This window comes from Ciconia boyciana, chromosome 1, assembly GCF_034638445.1.
Source record: "Ciconia boyciana chromosome 1, ASM3463844v1, whole genome shotgun sequence".
NCBI lineage: Eukaryota > Metazoa > Chordata > Aves > Ciconiiformes > Ciconiidae > Ciconia > Ciconia boyciana.
In genome coordinates this window covers 208,551,977-208,565,038 of record NC_132934.1, presented here as the reverse complement: position 1 = coordinate 208,565,038, position 13,062 = coordinate 208,551,977, and the positions used below count along the sequence as shown (strand labels likewise).

The 13,062-nt window shown below is 36.9% G+C and overlaps 1 protein-coding gene across 1 annotated transcript in view; it reads left to right on the top strand.

The window, feature by feature from the left end:
- DEUP1 (deuterosome assembly protein 1) overlaps nt 1-12,043 on the top strand; it is a 48,418-nt gene extending 36,375 nt beyond the window's left edge. Inside the window, exons 13-14 of the mRNA XM_072858888.1 lie at nt 5,193-5,493; nt 11,873-12,043. Of these exons, the coding sequence (XP_072714989.1) occupies nt 5,193-5,493; nt 11,873-12,043 (472 nt within the window). The remainder of the gene's footprint in view (nt 1-5,192; nt 5,494-11,872) is intronic.
- The last annotated feature ends 1,019 nt before the right edge of the window (nt 12,044-13,062 follow it).

Below are 13,062 nucleotides of genomic sequence, written 5' to 3'. Positions count from 1 at the left end.
GTAGGTCTCATAATTTCACCAAAAATTGGTCAGCGCAATTTTTGCTCACACTTCCACTCTTCTTAAGTGAGAAAAAGTAAGATTTTTTTTTTCCCATTTTCTCAGGAATTACACTTGCTGTACATGAGGAACTGTGAAATTTCATTCATGAGAATTTAAGTGTAAGAGACAATAGAACTATGCAGGTAATTTGCAGGATTTTGATTTCATAGCCATTGAAGACTGACGTTAAACCAAAACTGGGAGAGAGAAATCTGGGAGAGCTAACCTTCCTCACAACACAAATCTCAACCACACTACTGAACACAATTTAAATTATGATTCTAATTAATCTGATGAAAGAGATATATTGAGCCTGGTTTTCAGGATCTAAAGCATGCATTTGATTCCCTAAATGAAAAGCTATTTAGCTAAATAAATACATACACAGATTTCAAAAAATGTGCAAATTCCTCGTGTATTGTATATACACATCAGCCAGCCAGTCTTTCTAAGACTGAGTCCTCTCTATACTGTCAGTTCTCTGTTCCCAAACAGGGAACTACCTCAAGATTTTCTCAGAAAACTAAAATTAAAGTTTCAACCATCAAATGTATGCAGATAAACCAGGCACTTGATGTTGGTTGAGTTAAACTCTGGGGTATCTTTTATTTTATTGTGAGCACAAACCATGTTATTTCTGTTTTAATTTGCAGTTCTGTTTCCATGGTAATTATGGCACTGGAGAAAGGGCACAAAGACTTTTTTTACATAGTAAAAAAATAGAAAACATGGTGTTTGTGCAAGGCGGGAGGGGTGTTGGTGTTTTAAACAGTAATTTTCAGAAGCTGTACTTTTTGTTTTTCCTATTTGCATTCAGAAACCTAGAAAGGTTTGCACGATGACAAAAAATGTCTTCAACCAAGTATATTCTATAATATTTTTCAGTCATGTCTCACAATCAGTATGAGAATCCTAGGCATGGGCACAGTCATTAGTTAGATAGGAGACCTCTAGAGAAAATACAGGAAATTGCAGGAAGTTATATTAGCGATTTAGAAAGAGTCATGATTTCTCCTTTCTTTCAGTGTACAGTGAATTTCTAAATATTACAAAGTAAGATATGCAGGAGAGGCATCTTTTTGCTAAAAAAGACTGTGGCCACATCCTACCTATAACCACTTTAATTAATTACTGTTCTCATATATGATAATTGACTTACTTCTAATTGCCATTTACATAAGCTTTCCCCACCCTCAAGATTTCAACCCTTTATTTAGCCCTTGGCCACATACAGTTGATTTAAATTTTGGCATGGTTGAAGAGGGCTTTGTCTGATGAAGCTGATGTGTTCAGCCTGTTTCTTCCAAAATTAAAACATGCATGTGAGTTCCCAAATGAAAGGCTACTTATTTACCATAAAAATATACACAAAATAGGTAATTGGTCAAGCCAAAGTGCACTTTCATCGTGTGGCAAAAGTGAGGGGGTAAAGGCTAGGTCTGAATGCCTGCTAAGGTAGCTGGGGATTGCTTAAAGGATCTGTGTTGACAGTGAAGTATCTGTCTTAAGGAGGTTTTCACTACCCTTTGGAGGTCACACACTCTTAGTCATACTCACCACTGTATCAGGTATTGCAGTAAATAAACTGGAAGCAGTGAAAACAATCTCTTCAGGAAAATACTTTTAAACCATTTTTAAAATCAAGCTAGCAGTTATACTTGCAAGGTAAAAGCAACGACATGAATTCTGAAGACATTCTGGTCATTAAAGATCTGTTGTTTTCTTTCTCAAGACTAGGTATGTCAACCAGCACAAGCTGTGTAAGGAATGTGTTTTGCACCACTGAAGTAATTGATCGCATAGGGACCAGGCTGATTTTATATATGAGTCTGCAAAAATTGATCCTGTGTTAAAGAAATTTCTTTGCCCTAGGTTTCCCGCAGCACAGTCTCAGACATCGTATCCCAGGAAAAAAAAAAAAAAAAATTAATTGAGTGGTACAGCAATAGGAGCAGCTCAAGCTGGGTGCCTCTGGAGAGGGACCCAGAACAAAGAAATCTCTGGGCATTTATACTCTTACAATCCATGCAGCCGTTCTTCATGTGCTCTTCACATGCCTCTCGGTCCAGTGGTAATTTTTGGTCTGGGGTCTTCTTGTTCCTTAATGGATTCTTTCTCCAACTCCAGGCGGGCTGTTAGCTGTTCTTATCTGGACAGGTTGCAGCTTCTGCTGACCGCCTTGGCCTCCTTATCTTCCAGTTTGCACTGGTCTCAAGGCCATCCTTCACATAACTAAGCAACAGTTCAAGATAAGTTCAACTTTTTCTAGGTGAAAGTTCATAGCTTGGGGCCTAAGCCTTCAGCAACTTTAGCTACTCATGCTAGAGCAAAACTACTCAGACAAAAGAATACAGTTAAAAGAATTTAGTTAACTAAACTTAATTTGCAACACCTGTCTATATAAATTCCCTTTGCAAGGACATTGTTCTTTCACTTCTTGTCCCCTATGTCGCCATGTCAACAGTGATATTATTTTTGTGAAGTATGTGTATATGTTAAATACTCTCTGACAGTAAACCCACTGAAAGCATAAGTTATTCAACTGCAGTTACAGTGTATTTGCATTGCCAGTGTTAACAAATGGACAGTTTTTTACAAATTTGCAGATATTTGCTTACCTTTACATTTGTATTCAAAGTAGAACTCTGTTCTTAGATATTATTTTGCACTGAACTGGCAGAAATTTAAACCCCAACTGTGAAATCTGTCTGAAGTGAAGGCATAGTATCCATATCAAAGCACCTAAATGTAGGTGTCATGTTTTTTCAAGATAGCAAACAGCCCCAGCAATCCTATGGATTACAGTAGGAAGTGGAGTTCCTTTAAAAAATCAGTCCTTTTTTGGGGTGTATCTGGTTTTACTATCTAAAAGCTACCATAACTGTAGGCACCCAAGTCTGAAAATTCTGGTCTTAGTGAAGTAAGCTATAACATAACAGTAATAACTGTTATTAAATACATAGAGAAGCAGTTCTGGGGGAAAAAAAGAACACAGATCACATAGACTTTACTGGGGGTTTACAGAGGAAATTACTTCTAGAAAGGTCAGAACACAAGATGAAAAAAAAAGATCTGTGATTTTATTATTCATGCCATCTATCTTCAATTGTGGCAGTTTTTTTCACTGTGCCCTTCATCCAAACAACAGATGGAATGGACTTTAAAATAGGGGGGGAAAAAAAGAAAAAAGGTTTTCTCCTGTGCCCAAAGAGCAGTGTATTTATTTAAAGAAAAGCATGAAAGAAAGGAGAAAACTCTGCCCCCATAAAGGTAAACATTTTAGGTGATTTACAAAACTGGAAGGTTTGGTGAATATTCTCAGAGAGTTTTATGTCAGGATGTATAGTAATAATAATATTATAGCGTCCTGCTTATAATTTGCTTTCCTGTAGCATTCAGAGTATCTTAATCACTACTTCTTTTATAATCAGAGAAAAATATGTTCTTCATTAGTTCTCTGAGTTGTTCTGCACAGTCCATTTATGGAGTACTCAGTTTCATGTTTCAGGGCTTATGTACAAGCAGGGTCCATTAAGACTGCACAGCCACCCTCTCCCAGCACCAAATATTTAAATTCAGATTAGAAAATGATGGTGTGATCTTTCTGCAGAAAGCACTGTCCTTTCCCTGTGCTTGGCAAATTCTTTTTTATTAAAAAAACCAACCCTGTTTTCCTGTTTTTATTAAAAATAAAAGCTTGGATCTGAGCAGCACTGCATACTCTTGAATATTTATAATAATTATATTTTAGTGGCTGAGAACTTGATCTTTAAAAGCTTTTATAGCTGCATTTCAAATTAGTAAAGTGTTTCAGGATATTTGCAATGATAGGATCTTTTCAAACAGCTATCATGTTTAAGTATAGTAGTTACCTCCCAAGACTAAAATTTCAATTTTATCATAAGCGCAGACCTCAGTAGAATGGAAATTTTTACCTCAGCAGAACTATTGTAATAGAAATGTAATAAAAACTGAAATAATTTAATTTTTTTGCATGTTTTGGTATACAATACAAGTAAAGATGCAATTGAAAATTAGTCTAATTCAGCAGACATCTGGGCAAGCTAGTCTCAAAATTCTCTGCTCTTACCAATATGGTTTCAGAATTGTTCAGTTAACAGTCAGGAAAAGAAGATCTTTTGAATGAGAAGAAAATAGCTTTCTTTTTTTTTAAGTTGCTGTTAACCATAATATTTTTTGCTTTACAGAACTACAAATGAATACAAATATATGCTTTCACATCTATTCTGGTCACTGTAAGTGGGATACAAGAGTTACAGAACATCATAATAAAATACTTAAAAATTCTTTTGTAAGCTTGAAGATTTCACTTATTGTTACAAAAGCATGTTCTTGTACAATTTTTAAAAAGTGTATTTTAAAAATTTCTGTATTTCTCATATTAATCTCCAATGTGTTATCATTAAATCAGTGGCAAAATTAGTATTGCAGTAAAAATGCAGGATCAAAGATTCCTGTACTATTTTTTTTACTTAACTTATTTAAACATTTATTCTAAATTCTAGGTATTTGAACATAGTTGTTTAAGGTGATATTAGATCAATATTGACTAATTATCCAACCACTAATAACAGTTTTTGCTGCCCATCTGACTTACACTTTCATCTTTCACTTCCTCTATTTGTGTGGCTAAATTCACTCTAGTTCCTATTATACTATAAGCTAAGTTATCATGACATGGCTGAAGAGTACTTATATAGCTTCTTCCTCTGAAAAGCTAAAGGGATGATAACCTTTGGCAAAGGATGGGTGACAAACACTTAAGGAGTATTGGTATCTTCAATACCTGAAGCGAGTTTGTGTTTTAGCTCTTGTCTTGCCACAATTATATGACAAGGTCACTCAACTTTAGCTCCAATGAAAGGTTTTAAATTAGTGTGATTTAGGTCACAGCTGAAGCAGACAGAGCATGCACACTCAGACATTTACAGTGACTTAGGTGGAAAGTTGCTAAATTGCTGCAACTTGGTAATGCTTAATCTTATGCCCATAACTTCATGCATGAAGCAGTTTGAACAGCTAAGTAATCAAAATTGCACAAACAAGTAAAATAAAAAAAACGCTTGGCTTTGCTGTGATAGCTTAGAGTTTTAACTGGTTTTTATACTTTGATTTTTTTTCTCTTTTAGAACTTTTCAAAAGAAAGATGCATGGGAAATGGAACGTCAGCAGACTGCTATGTTCACAGCCAGTGGATACCACAGAAACTGTAGTCCTGCTTTATATGGCCAAGGTGATATCACCGGTTCAAAAAGTGATAGCGCTTTGTCTTCTCGTACACTTCACAGAGGTCATGAAACAAAAATAGATTATAAATGTCCATCACCACCAATGGGGTATCCTTTGGGCTTTGGTGGGCCGTTCCCTGAAAAGGACAGAACAAGCAGCTTACTGAGACCTGCTTACAATGCAGAAGAAATCAAATTATCAGTAAGTAACTATTTTCCTATAACACATATATTCTCAAAGATCCATCTGTGGACCAAATGCAGACTTGGAGGAGCCAAAAATTAGATCACCCCTGTTGTCATTATTATTTATCCAGTGCCAGCCCAGCAAAAATGGAAATACCTTATCCTAACATAAAGGCAGTTTTTCTGGAGATTAAACATCCCCTACTGGGCCATACCTCTGTACTAATAACGATGCTGATAATTACCTGCCATTACATGACTGTGAGAGAGATTTCTACATTTCAGCTCATTGCCTTCTATATTGGAGCACTCTGCTTCATATTCCCTTCTGTAAGGGCACCCTGCTTTAAGTGTATTTCCATAATGTCTGCAAACTTACTGCCTTAACTGCTGTTAGACAAATCAAGTTTCTACAGCATTCGATTGATGGATGAAATTAGAGGAATTGCAGCAACTATTTTCTATGTGTTAGCTATTGTATTCAAAAAGGAACAGAAATTATAACTGCTGTAATCCTTATTTGTCTTGAAATGAAAGAGTGATAGTGCAGCATTATTTCTTTCAGTCTTCATAGGCTGGAGATTACCAACCTCCATGACAAGTGGGATAAATCCCACTTTGCCTAGGGCAACTTCTTAGGAAAACCTTTCCATAATTCTTTGACTTTAGATCTCTCTTTGAGTTTTATCCTCTTCCTTAGTATATTCTATTCTTCCTTAGGCCTTCACTACAGGCTACTATTTTTTTCCACTTGAAAACTTAGCACTTGTTTTCCAGACCTCAAACCATGCAGCCACACCATCATTAAATAATGGAACTAACAGGTTAATAGGGAATGGAGTGTAGCCATCTCTATGTCCAGCTGTGATACGTGCATCTTTGTACCCAGCAGATCCTGAACTGCAGGTGTGTGGCTGAGCCTGTAAAGAGTGAAGAAGGAAGACTTCAGCATTGACTGGGGGCAACCAATCGGCAATTTTCTTGCCACTCGTCACTTTAAGTAGGAGAGAAGAGGCATCATGACACCAACAATCATCTTCAAACAGTTTATGGTTGTTGTACCCCGGTTCTGCTGTCCACTTCAGAAATGGTTGCACATCCTTTCCTGTCGGAGACATGGCTGCTGGAAGACTGTCTTCATAGTCCAGAATCACACTGTAGATAGGCAGCACCATAGCGATGGCCTGCCTGGGAAGCCCTTCCCTTGCAGTGCCGCCCTTCACTGACCATGGTCCCGGCAGCTGTGTCCCAGTAGTCAGAGAACAGGGAGAGAACCAGATAGTCCTGGGTGTTTGACCTCACTTCCATTTTTCTATTCTTATGCTTCACAGGAATTTTAAGTAAATGGCTATTGGTTTCTCATGGCTTCGGAGTCTGCCTCTTTAAACTGCTAATCGCGAAAAGAATTGTTTGGACTTTTTCAGGAGAGTCTGATAAACACCAGCTCTTCTCCTCTCTTCTGTCAGAAGTGTCAGACAGAGACACCAGACCACAAAGCTTCTGTTTCCAGCCAGCCCAGGGAAAATGTCCATTCTGAGACACTTTTGCAAGCTGCAGGGAAACCATTTCCCAGCTGGCACTCAGGACAGGGTCGATGCCAAGACAGTTGACTAGATTATAAGGAAAACACTTTCCAGCTGGTGTGTGGGCAAAGTACATAATGAAACTATTAAGCAAGGGATAATTCTCATACAGTGTCTAAGTCCAAATCAGTGGCATTGAAGCAGGTACAAGTTCAGAAGATCGCCAAAAGTCATCACTCAGACTGACATTGGATACCACAGCTTTAGTGCAGAGATGATTCAACAACTCTAGGCCTCTGTGTTCAAATGGAAAGCCATTGCGTCAAGGAGACAGAGGAAAAAACCATACAATATGTTGTAAACCAGAGTTCTTGGACAGAGTTTTCAGGACTGATGTTTCACCTAAGTGAAATCTGCAGTATGTTCAAAACTTTTGAAGATGTTATAACGGCCCATTTTTCTGAAGAATATTTGTAGCACCAGTTGAAAACATCGGAATTGCAGGTGATGTCCTGATACCTACCAAAATTACTCTGTTGGTATTTAGGGGAGAGAAAATAGTCTCTAGGGCTTTAGAAAAAGACTTATATCTCTCCTCCCAGTAGAGTCTTCAGACAACCTTAGTAAATGTTCCACTGGAACCTCTGTCCTTTCATGTTCGTACTTAAGAGGTTACTTGTGTAGAGAAAGTCACTCCTGCCTTAGAGTAAACTAGAAAGCTCAGCTGGGATTGACTGGAAATTCCCATAACCCCAAAAATACTTGTTTCAAGGGTTTTCAAATCTAGGGAAATACTCTTTCTCTGAACAGTACTTTGGGGTGTGCTCTGTTTCTGAAATGAACAACTTCAGAAAATAGTTGCCTGATCCATTCCCAGTTTCTGGGAAGACTATTCCATAGAACAGTCCAATGTCCAGCTTCAAGTTTAATCTTTCCCACAGCAAATAAATAAATAAATAAATAAAATAGGCAATAAGATTATTTGCTGCTTCAGATTAGTCTATTTCTACAATTTCTCCATTTCAGCTGGAGCAAGCAGTTATGTACATTGTGCTTCCCAATCTGGGTCTTTAACTTGTAGTCACAAGTACCTTCTCATGTTTGTCTTCAGATGATGGATAGACATTGTCTGTTCTTGCTTTCAAGACTTGGAAAGACAAGAAAGACTTAAGCTGTATCAAGAAAAATTTAAATTAAACATCAGGAAACGTTCTAACATTAACGATGGGAAATTGCTTAATAAATAGATTGCAATGGAAAGTTGTGGAAATTCTACCACTGGACATTATTAGGAATGATTTTGGCAGTCTTGAGCCTACCCTGAGGCATGCTGTGGTCCATGCCTCTCACTCTTAGGCATTACTATTACCTAGCTGGTTAGGTACTTAGGCCCTCTAAAAACCTTCCTATATGGCTTGGTGATTTCCTAGGCATCTGAATTTTGATTTTCATATATGAGCATGTTGAAGACAGGCATCTGTACCTGCTGCCTAAGATGTATTGCAGTGTAGGGTTAGAGGAAACTACCCCCAAAAGCCCCCAAATTTAGTTGCAGTGAGACTAAAATTAGCCAGACCAATTTCTAGTCCTAGTGTTACAAGAACTTTCCTGGAAAGTAGAAGGGGCTAAACATGAGAAGACTTTAACACTCTGGGATTTGACCACTCATGATTTGACCACTAAATGTTAGAATATCCCAAGTGTTAAAGCTTTCTTGCTGCCCTGCTGAGACAACTCATGGGGCAAGACAGAGATTAACCCTATGCAAATTAATTAGGCAGTCTGTGAGAGAGAATAGACCTAGCTTCCTGAAGTGCTTCTCCCTAGCAATCCAGAGCTAACTCAAAAGCACTTTGGGTAATTTTTGCTTAAGGAGAAGACATATTTAGCAGATATTTCATATGTGGAAATATGCATCTCTATCAGGTGCACTCCCTCATTTCCAGCAAATGATGAGGCAAAAAGGTGATTCTCATTACTGGTCTACACCAAAGAAATATGGGATCAGCTGACACTGTAGAAATTAAAAAGTAGACTCCTTGTTGCCTAACTACCCAAACAAGTTAGGGTGAAAGCTTAGCAATGAACCCATTTCTATCCAGCTCCAGTTAGAAAACTGAAAGACATAAAAGAAGTGTAATCTGAGGAAAAGAAATTCAAAACTGGGGACCATGAATCTCATCTGAGACATGGGTTAAAGCGGTTTCTTTATAGTTTTTCTTCCTCAGGCACTGAACATAAAGACAATAAAGAACATAGTGAAAGAACAGACCAGATGCTTGGAAAGCAAAGCTTAGTTGCTAACAAGAAATGTTGCCTTTTAGACCTGTTTAGAGACTACCTTCTCTCAAAGTGCATAAAAACCAGTGCATTAGGGACCTATCTGAAGTGAGAGTGATGTCTGACCCTCGGGTAAGGAGCTGTAGGGAACCATGATCTGCTTATTCTAAGTGATAAACATTCTTCTCTCAACTCTGAGGAAATTCAGAAATGTCTCATTTGAAGTTTACAGTGTATTTCAAGAAAAACCACATCAAAGTAAGTACAAGTTGAAGCAAAGGTCCCTAGCATTTTAGGAAGATACCTTGATCATGAGGCCAATATGTTTCTAATGACAAGTCAGCAATTGTAAACATTGTTATAATGAATCTCTGAGAATCTCTCATAACTTGATATAACATTTCTGAAGACTAGCACTCGTGTAAATCTGCTGTCCATATGGAAAAGCCTGACGTGACTCTTTTTTCTCTAGGTGATGACACCTATTAAATTCATATTTCAGATTCACATTTTCCCAGTTTCATACACTTCACACTGGAAGTATTTTATTTGCTCAGTATTGAATCAGTGATTTCAGAGCTGGTATTTAGTAAGTGAAACACATGGTGATTCTTTAAGTAAATCCTCTAAATCCAGTGTCTTCTTCATAATACAAAAGCCTTCTTCAAATACTTCAAAATAGTACTGCCAACTCTATCATTGAATCCAAATGTCACAAGGAGATATATTTGTGACCTAGCCCATGAAGGAATAAATGTGCATATAGCCATAGCATTCAAAATCTCAGGAACAACTCTTCATATGAAAACAATGATGATTTTTTATTTTCCTCAATGATGAGGAAAACCAGAAGGCCAGTGATCTCCCTCCAGAGTTTCTCAAACACTGGAAGATTCACATTCTTTCTTATCCCTGCTAGTGCAGGGATAGATAGAAGAGTGTTGCGGCACAAAGTGATCCAATACCTTTGGGTTCCTTATTCCTACATGGCAAATTAAGTCACTTTTTCTTCCCTGCCCTGTTAAAACACTAATTTGGAGGGACTGAGAAAAGGAAGATTCTGCTTTATCTGTGAATTTCATTTTAGGAGCCCTATACATCAGAAAGCCTGTCTCACTCTAGAAGGATGGTATTACATTCAGAATTTATTTCCAGCTATCGCATACTTGCTGTACTTTGAAAAGAAAAGGGGTTTCCTATAGGAAATCTCAAAATTTCATCTCAAGGTCTGCTGCAAAGAGTTTGAATAGAATAGTGCTTTAAAGCATTTCTCTAGTTAGTATCTTTTGGCCTGAAAAGCTGCTCAAGGGCAGTTTTAAACCAGGCTGAAAGCAAAGACCAAATCTGCCTCTAGTTGCTGTGGAAATGGGGAATATCCCATTCTGATACAATGGACCCTAGAATAAAAATTTACAGGTGTAATAGAATTGGCCTTTTCCACAAAACATTTGAATATTTAAATGACTTGAAGCCATTCCTATTTGATGTGCTGACAGGTAAACTCTCCTTTTTACATTCTAGGAAACACAAAACCAGAGATTAGAGACTAATAACTCAATCAGTTATTAAAACTATTTAACATACAGTTTAATTGAGATAATAAATGTCAATCATCTTTCTCAATATATGATCATATAAAGACAGAAAATCATCTTTCTCTTATTCAGTATTACAGCTCCTATACTAAGTTTTTTCTCAGTTGACTGTTAAAAATTCATGTCATAAAATTGTATTTATCTATACAAATAAACATTGAATTTATTTAAGCAAGCACAGTATCTTCAGGCAAAGAAAATTATTTCATATTTCTTTTGATAAAGACATTCCAATGAATGCATCTTAAGTATTAGCAAAAAGAATTAACAAAAATTGATGCTTAAAAATTTATAACTTGTTCCAGCAAAGACTCACTCATGTCCTTTGCTTTATACAATTCTGCATCCCATGACAACCATTTTAAGACTGATTTTGCTATGGTTTATGTCTCAGTCTACTAAATGCTCATTAAATGGAAAGAAGATTTTTCAGTGAACTACTTGCAGCGAATAAAATTTAGTACATTCTCCAGAATATCAGGGCTTGAAGTTGATAGTACTGAAATGAGCATAGGTTTTCTTCCTTTCCTTAGAAAGCATCACATCACAGAAGCAGAGAGCTAAAATTACAGGAGGCAATCAGCAGTACTCACCACTAGTTATATTCCATAATTCCAAAAAACAGATTATTGTCCTCTGTCCTGGTCTAAATTATACAAATGACGAACACAACCTTTAGCTGATCCAAAGATTTTGGAGGTTCTGAAGCAGCTTAATTCTGTCTAATGGGATATTTAAATTTTTAATGGCAAATCTACATCCTAATGCTGTGAATATCACAGGTATTCAAACATCATGTTCATATGATGTCATTTAGGCACCAGAATGCCTTTAAAAATGTATGCCCAAATTCATGTTTTCTAGGAGAGACATAAAGCATTATAACATTATTAGCTGCAATAGGTTAAGATGTTTTTAAAATCTAAAATTTGATAATGTAAACATGTTGTAGTACTTGCTGGTTTTTACTAACCATGATTTTCTATTCATTGCTCAGTCTCCCTCTGAGATGTCCTTCCTTGCAACAACAGAAAAGTTCCTTCAGGAGGAAGAGAAACATACAAGAGAGTTTGAAGAACGTTTAAATTCACACCTTGAAGAACTGCAAAGACATTCTGAAAATACTCTAAAAAAATATGCCAGGATACAGCAAAGCAGGCATACTTAAGCCAGCCACACAATTAAGAAAATAAAAGCAAGTAATCACCCATGAGTTTCTTAGAACTAAAATCTGCAACTAGCTGCTTAATGTATTTAGGCACATTGCCAATAGCATGTATTTTTAACACCAAGGTTTCAATAAGATAATCATTATCCTACAGATTTAGGTATATTGTAACTTGACTATTACAAAATATCGTACTCTAAACATATTCTAAAATATACAGGTTGGTTTTGCATAGTTAAATTGTGTGCAGCATTGTAAATTAAGAAAGATACTTTCAATTCTGTGATGTACAGAGGGCTAATAAGTGGAATTATTCCCTTGAAAATATAATCAGCCAAGAGAAATTCTCTAGATTGCACAGAACAAGAATAATAGGGGCCTTTAGCCGTGTCATAGCTCCCAGCATAAAGAGCTTATCTATGCTCTGGTTATTCTTGGCTATAGAAATAGCTCTTGGGACTCTTGAAATTAGAAGTCTGAGCTCTTTCTTTCTTGTGCTCTGAGGCATGCAGGTCCGTGAGGAGAACTTGAATAGACAAAGCACATATTTTGAAGCCACCTGTATTGCCCCTTTTACCAGACCTGTAGACTTCACCTGGGGCAGAGCCTGATCTCAAGTGCTTTACATGCTTTACATTAATATGTCACGATTTTTAAATCCTGTCTTCAAAAGCACCTCTTTTGGTACTGATGTTTTGATACTGTGTTCGCTCATTGTTTAACTACATTGGAATAGGGAAAAAACCTTTAACTTCAGACAACTTGGTTCAGGTAGGGGCCTAAATTCTTTATATTTTTCTGCAACATAAGAAAACATTTTAAAACTGAGCAGAGTTAATTCAACTCCATGTGCCAAAAAACTGCATAATGTTGAGATTCCTTTTATTTGCAATTCATACTGAATTCTATTGCTGTGCAAGCGAAACAGAAATTACAGACAGTGTTGATGAACCACCAATTTCAGTGAAAGAGATACTGAAGAAGTGCTTTCCAGCATATACTGTTGGCAACTTCCTGGA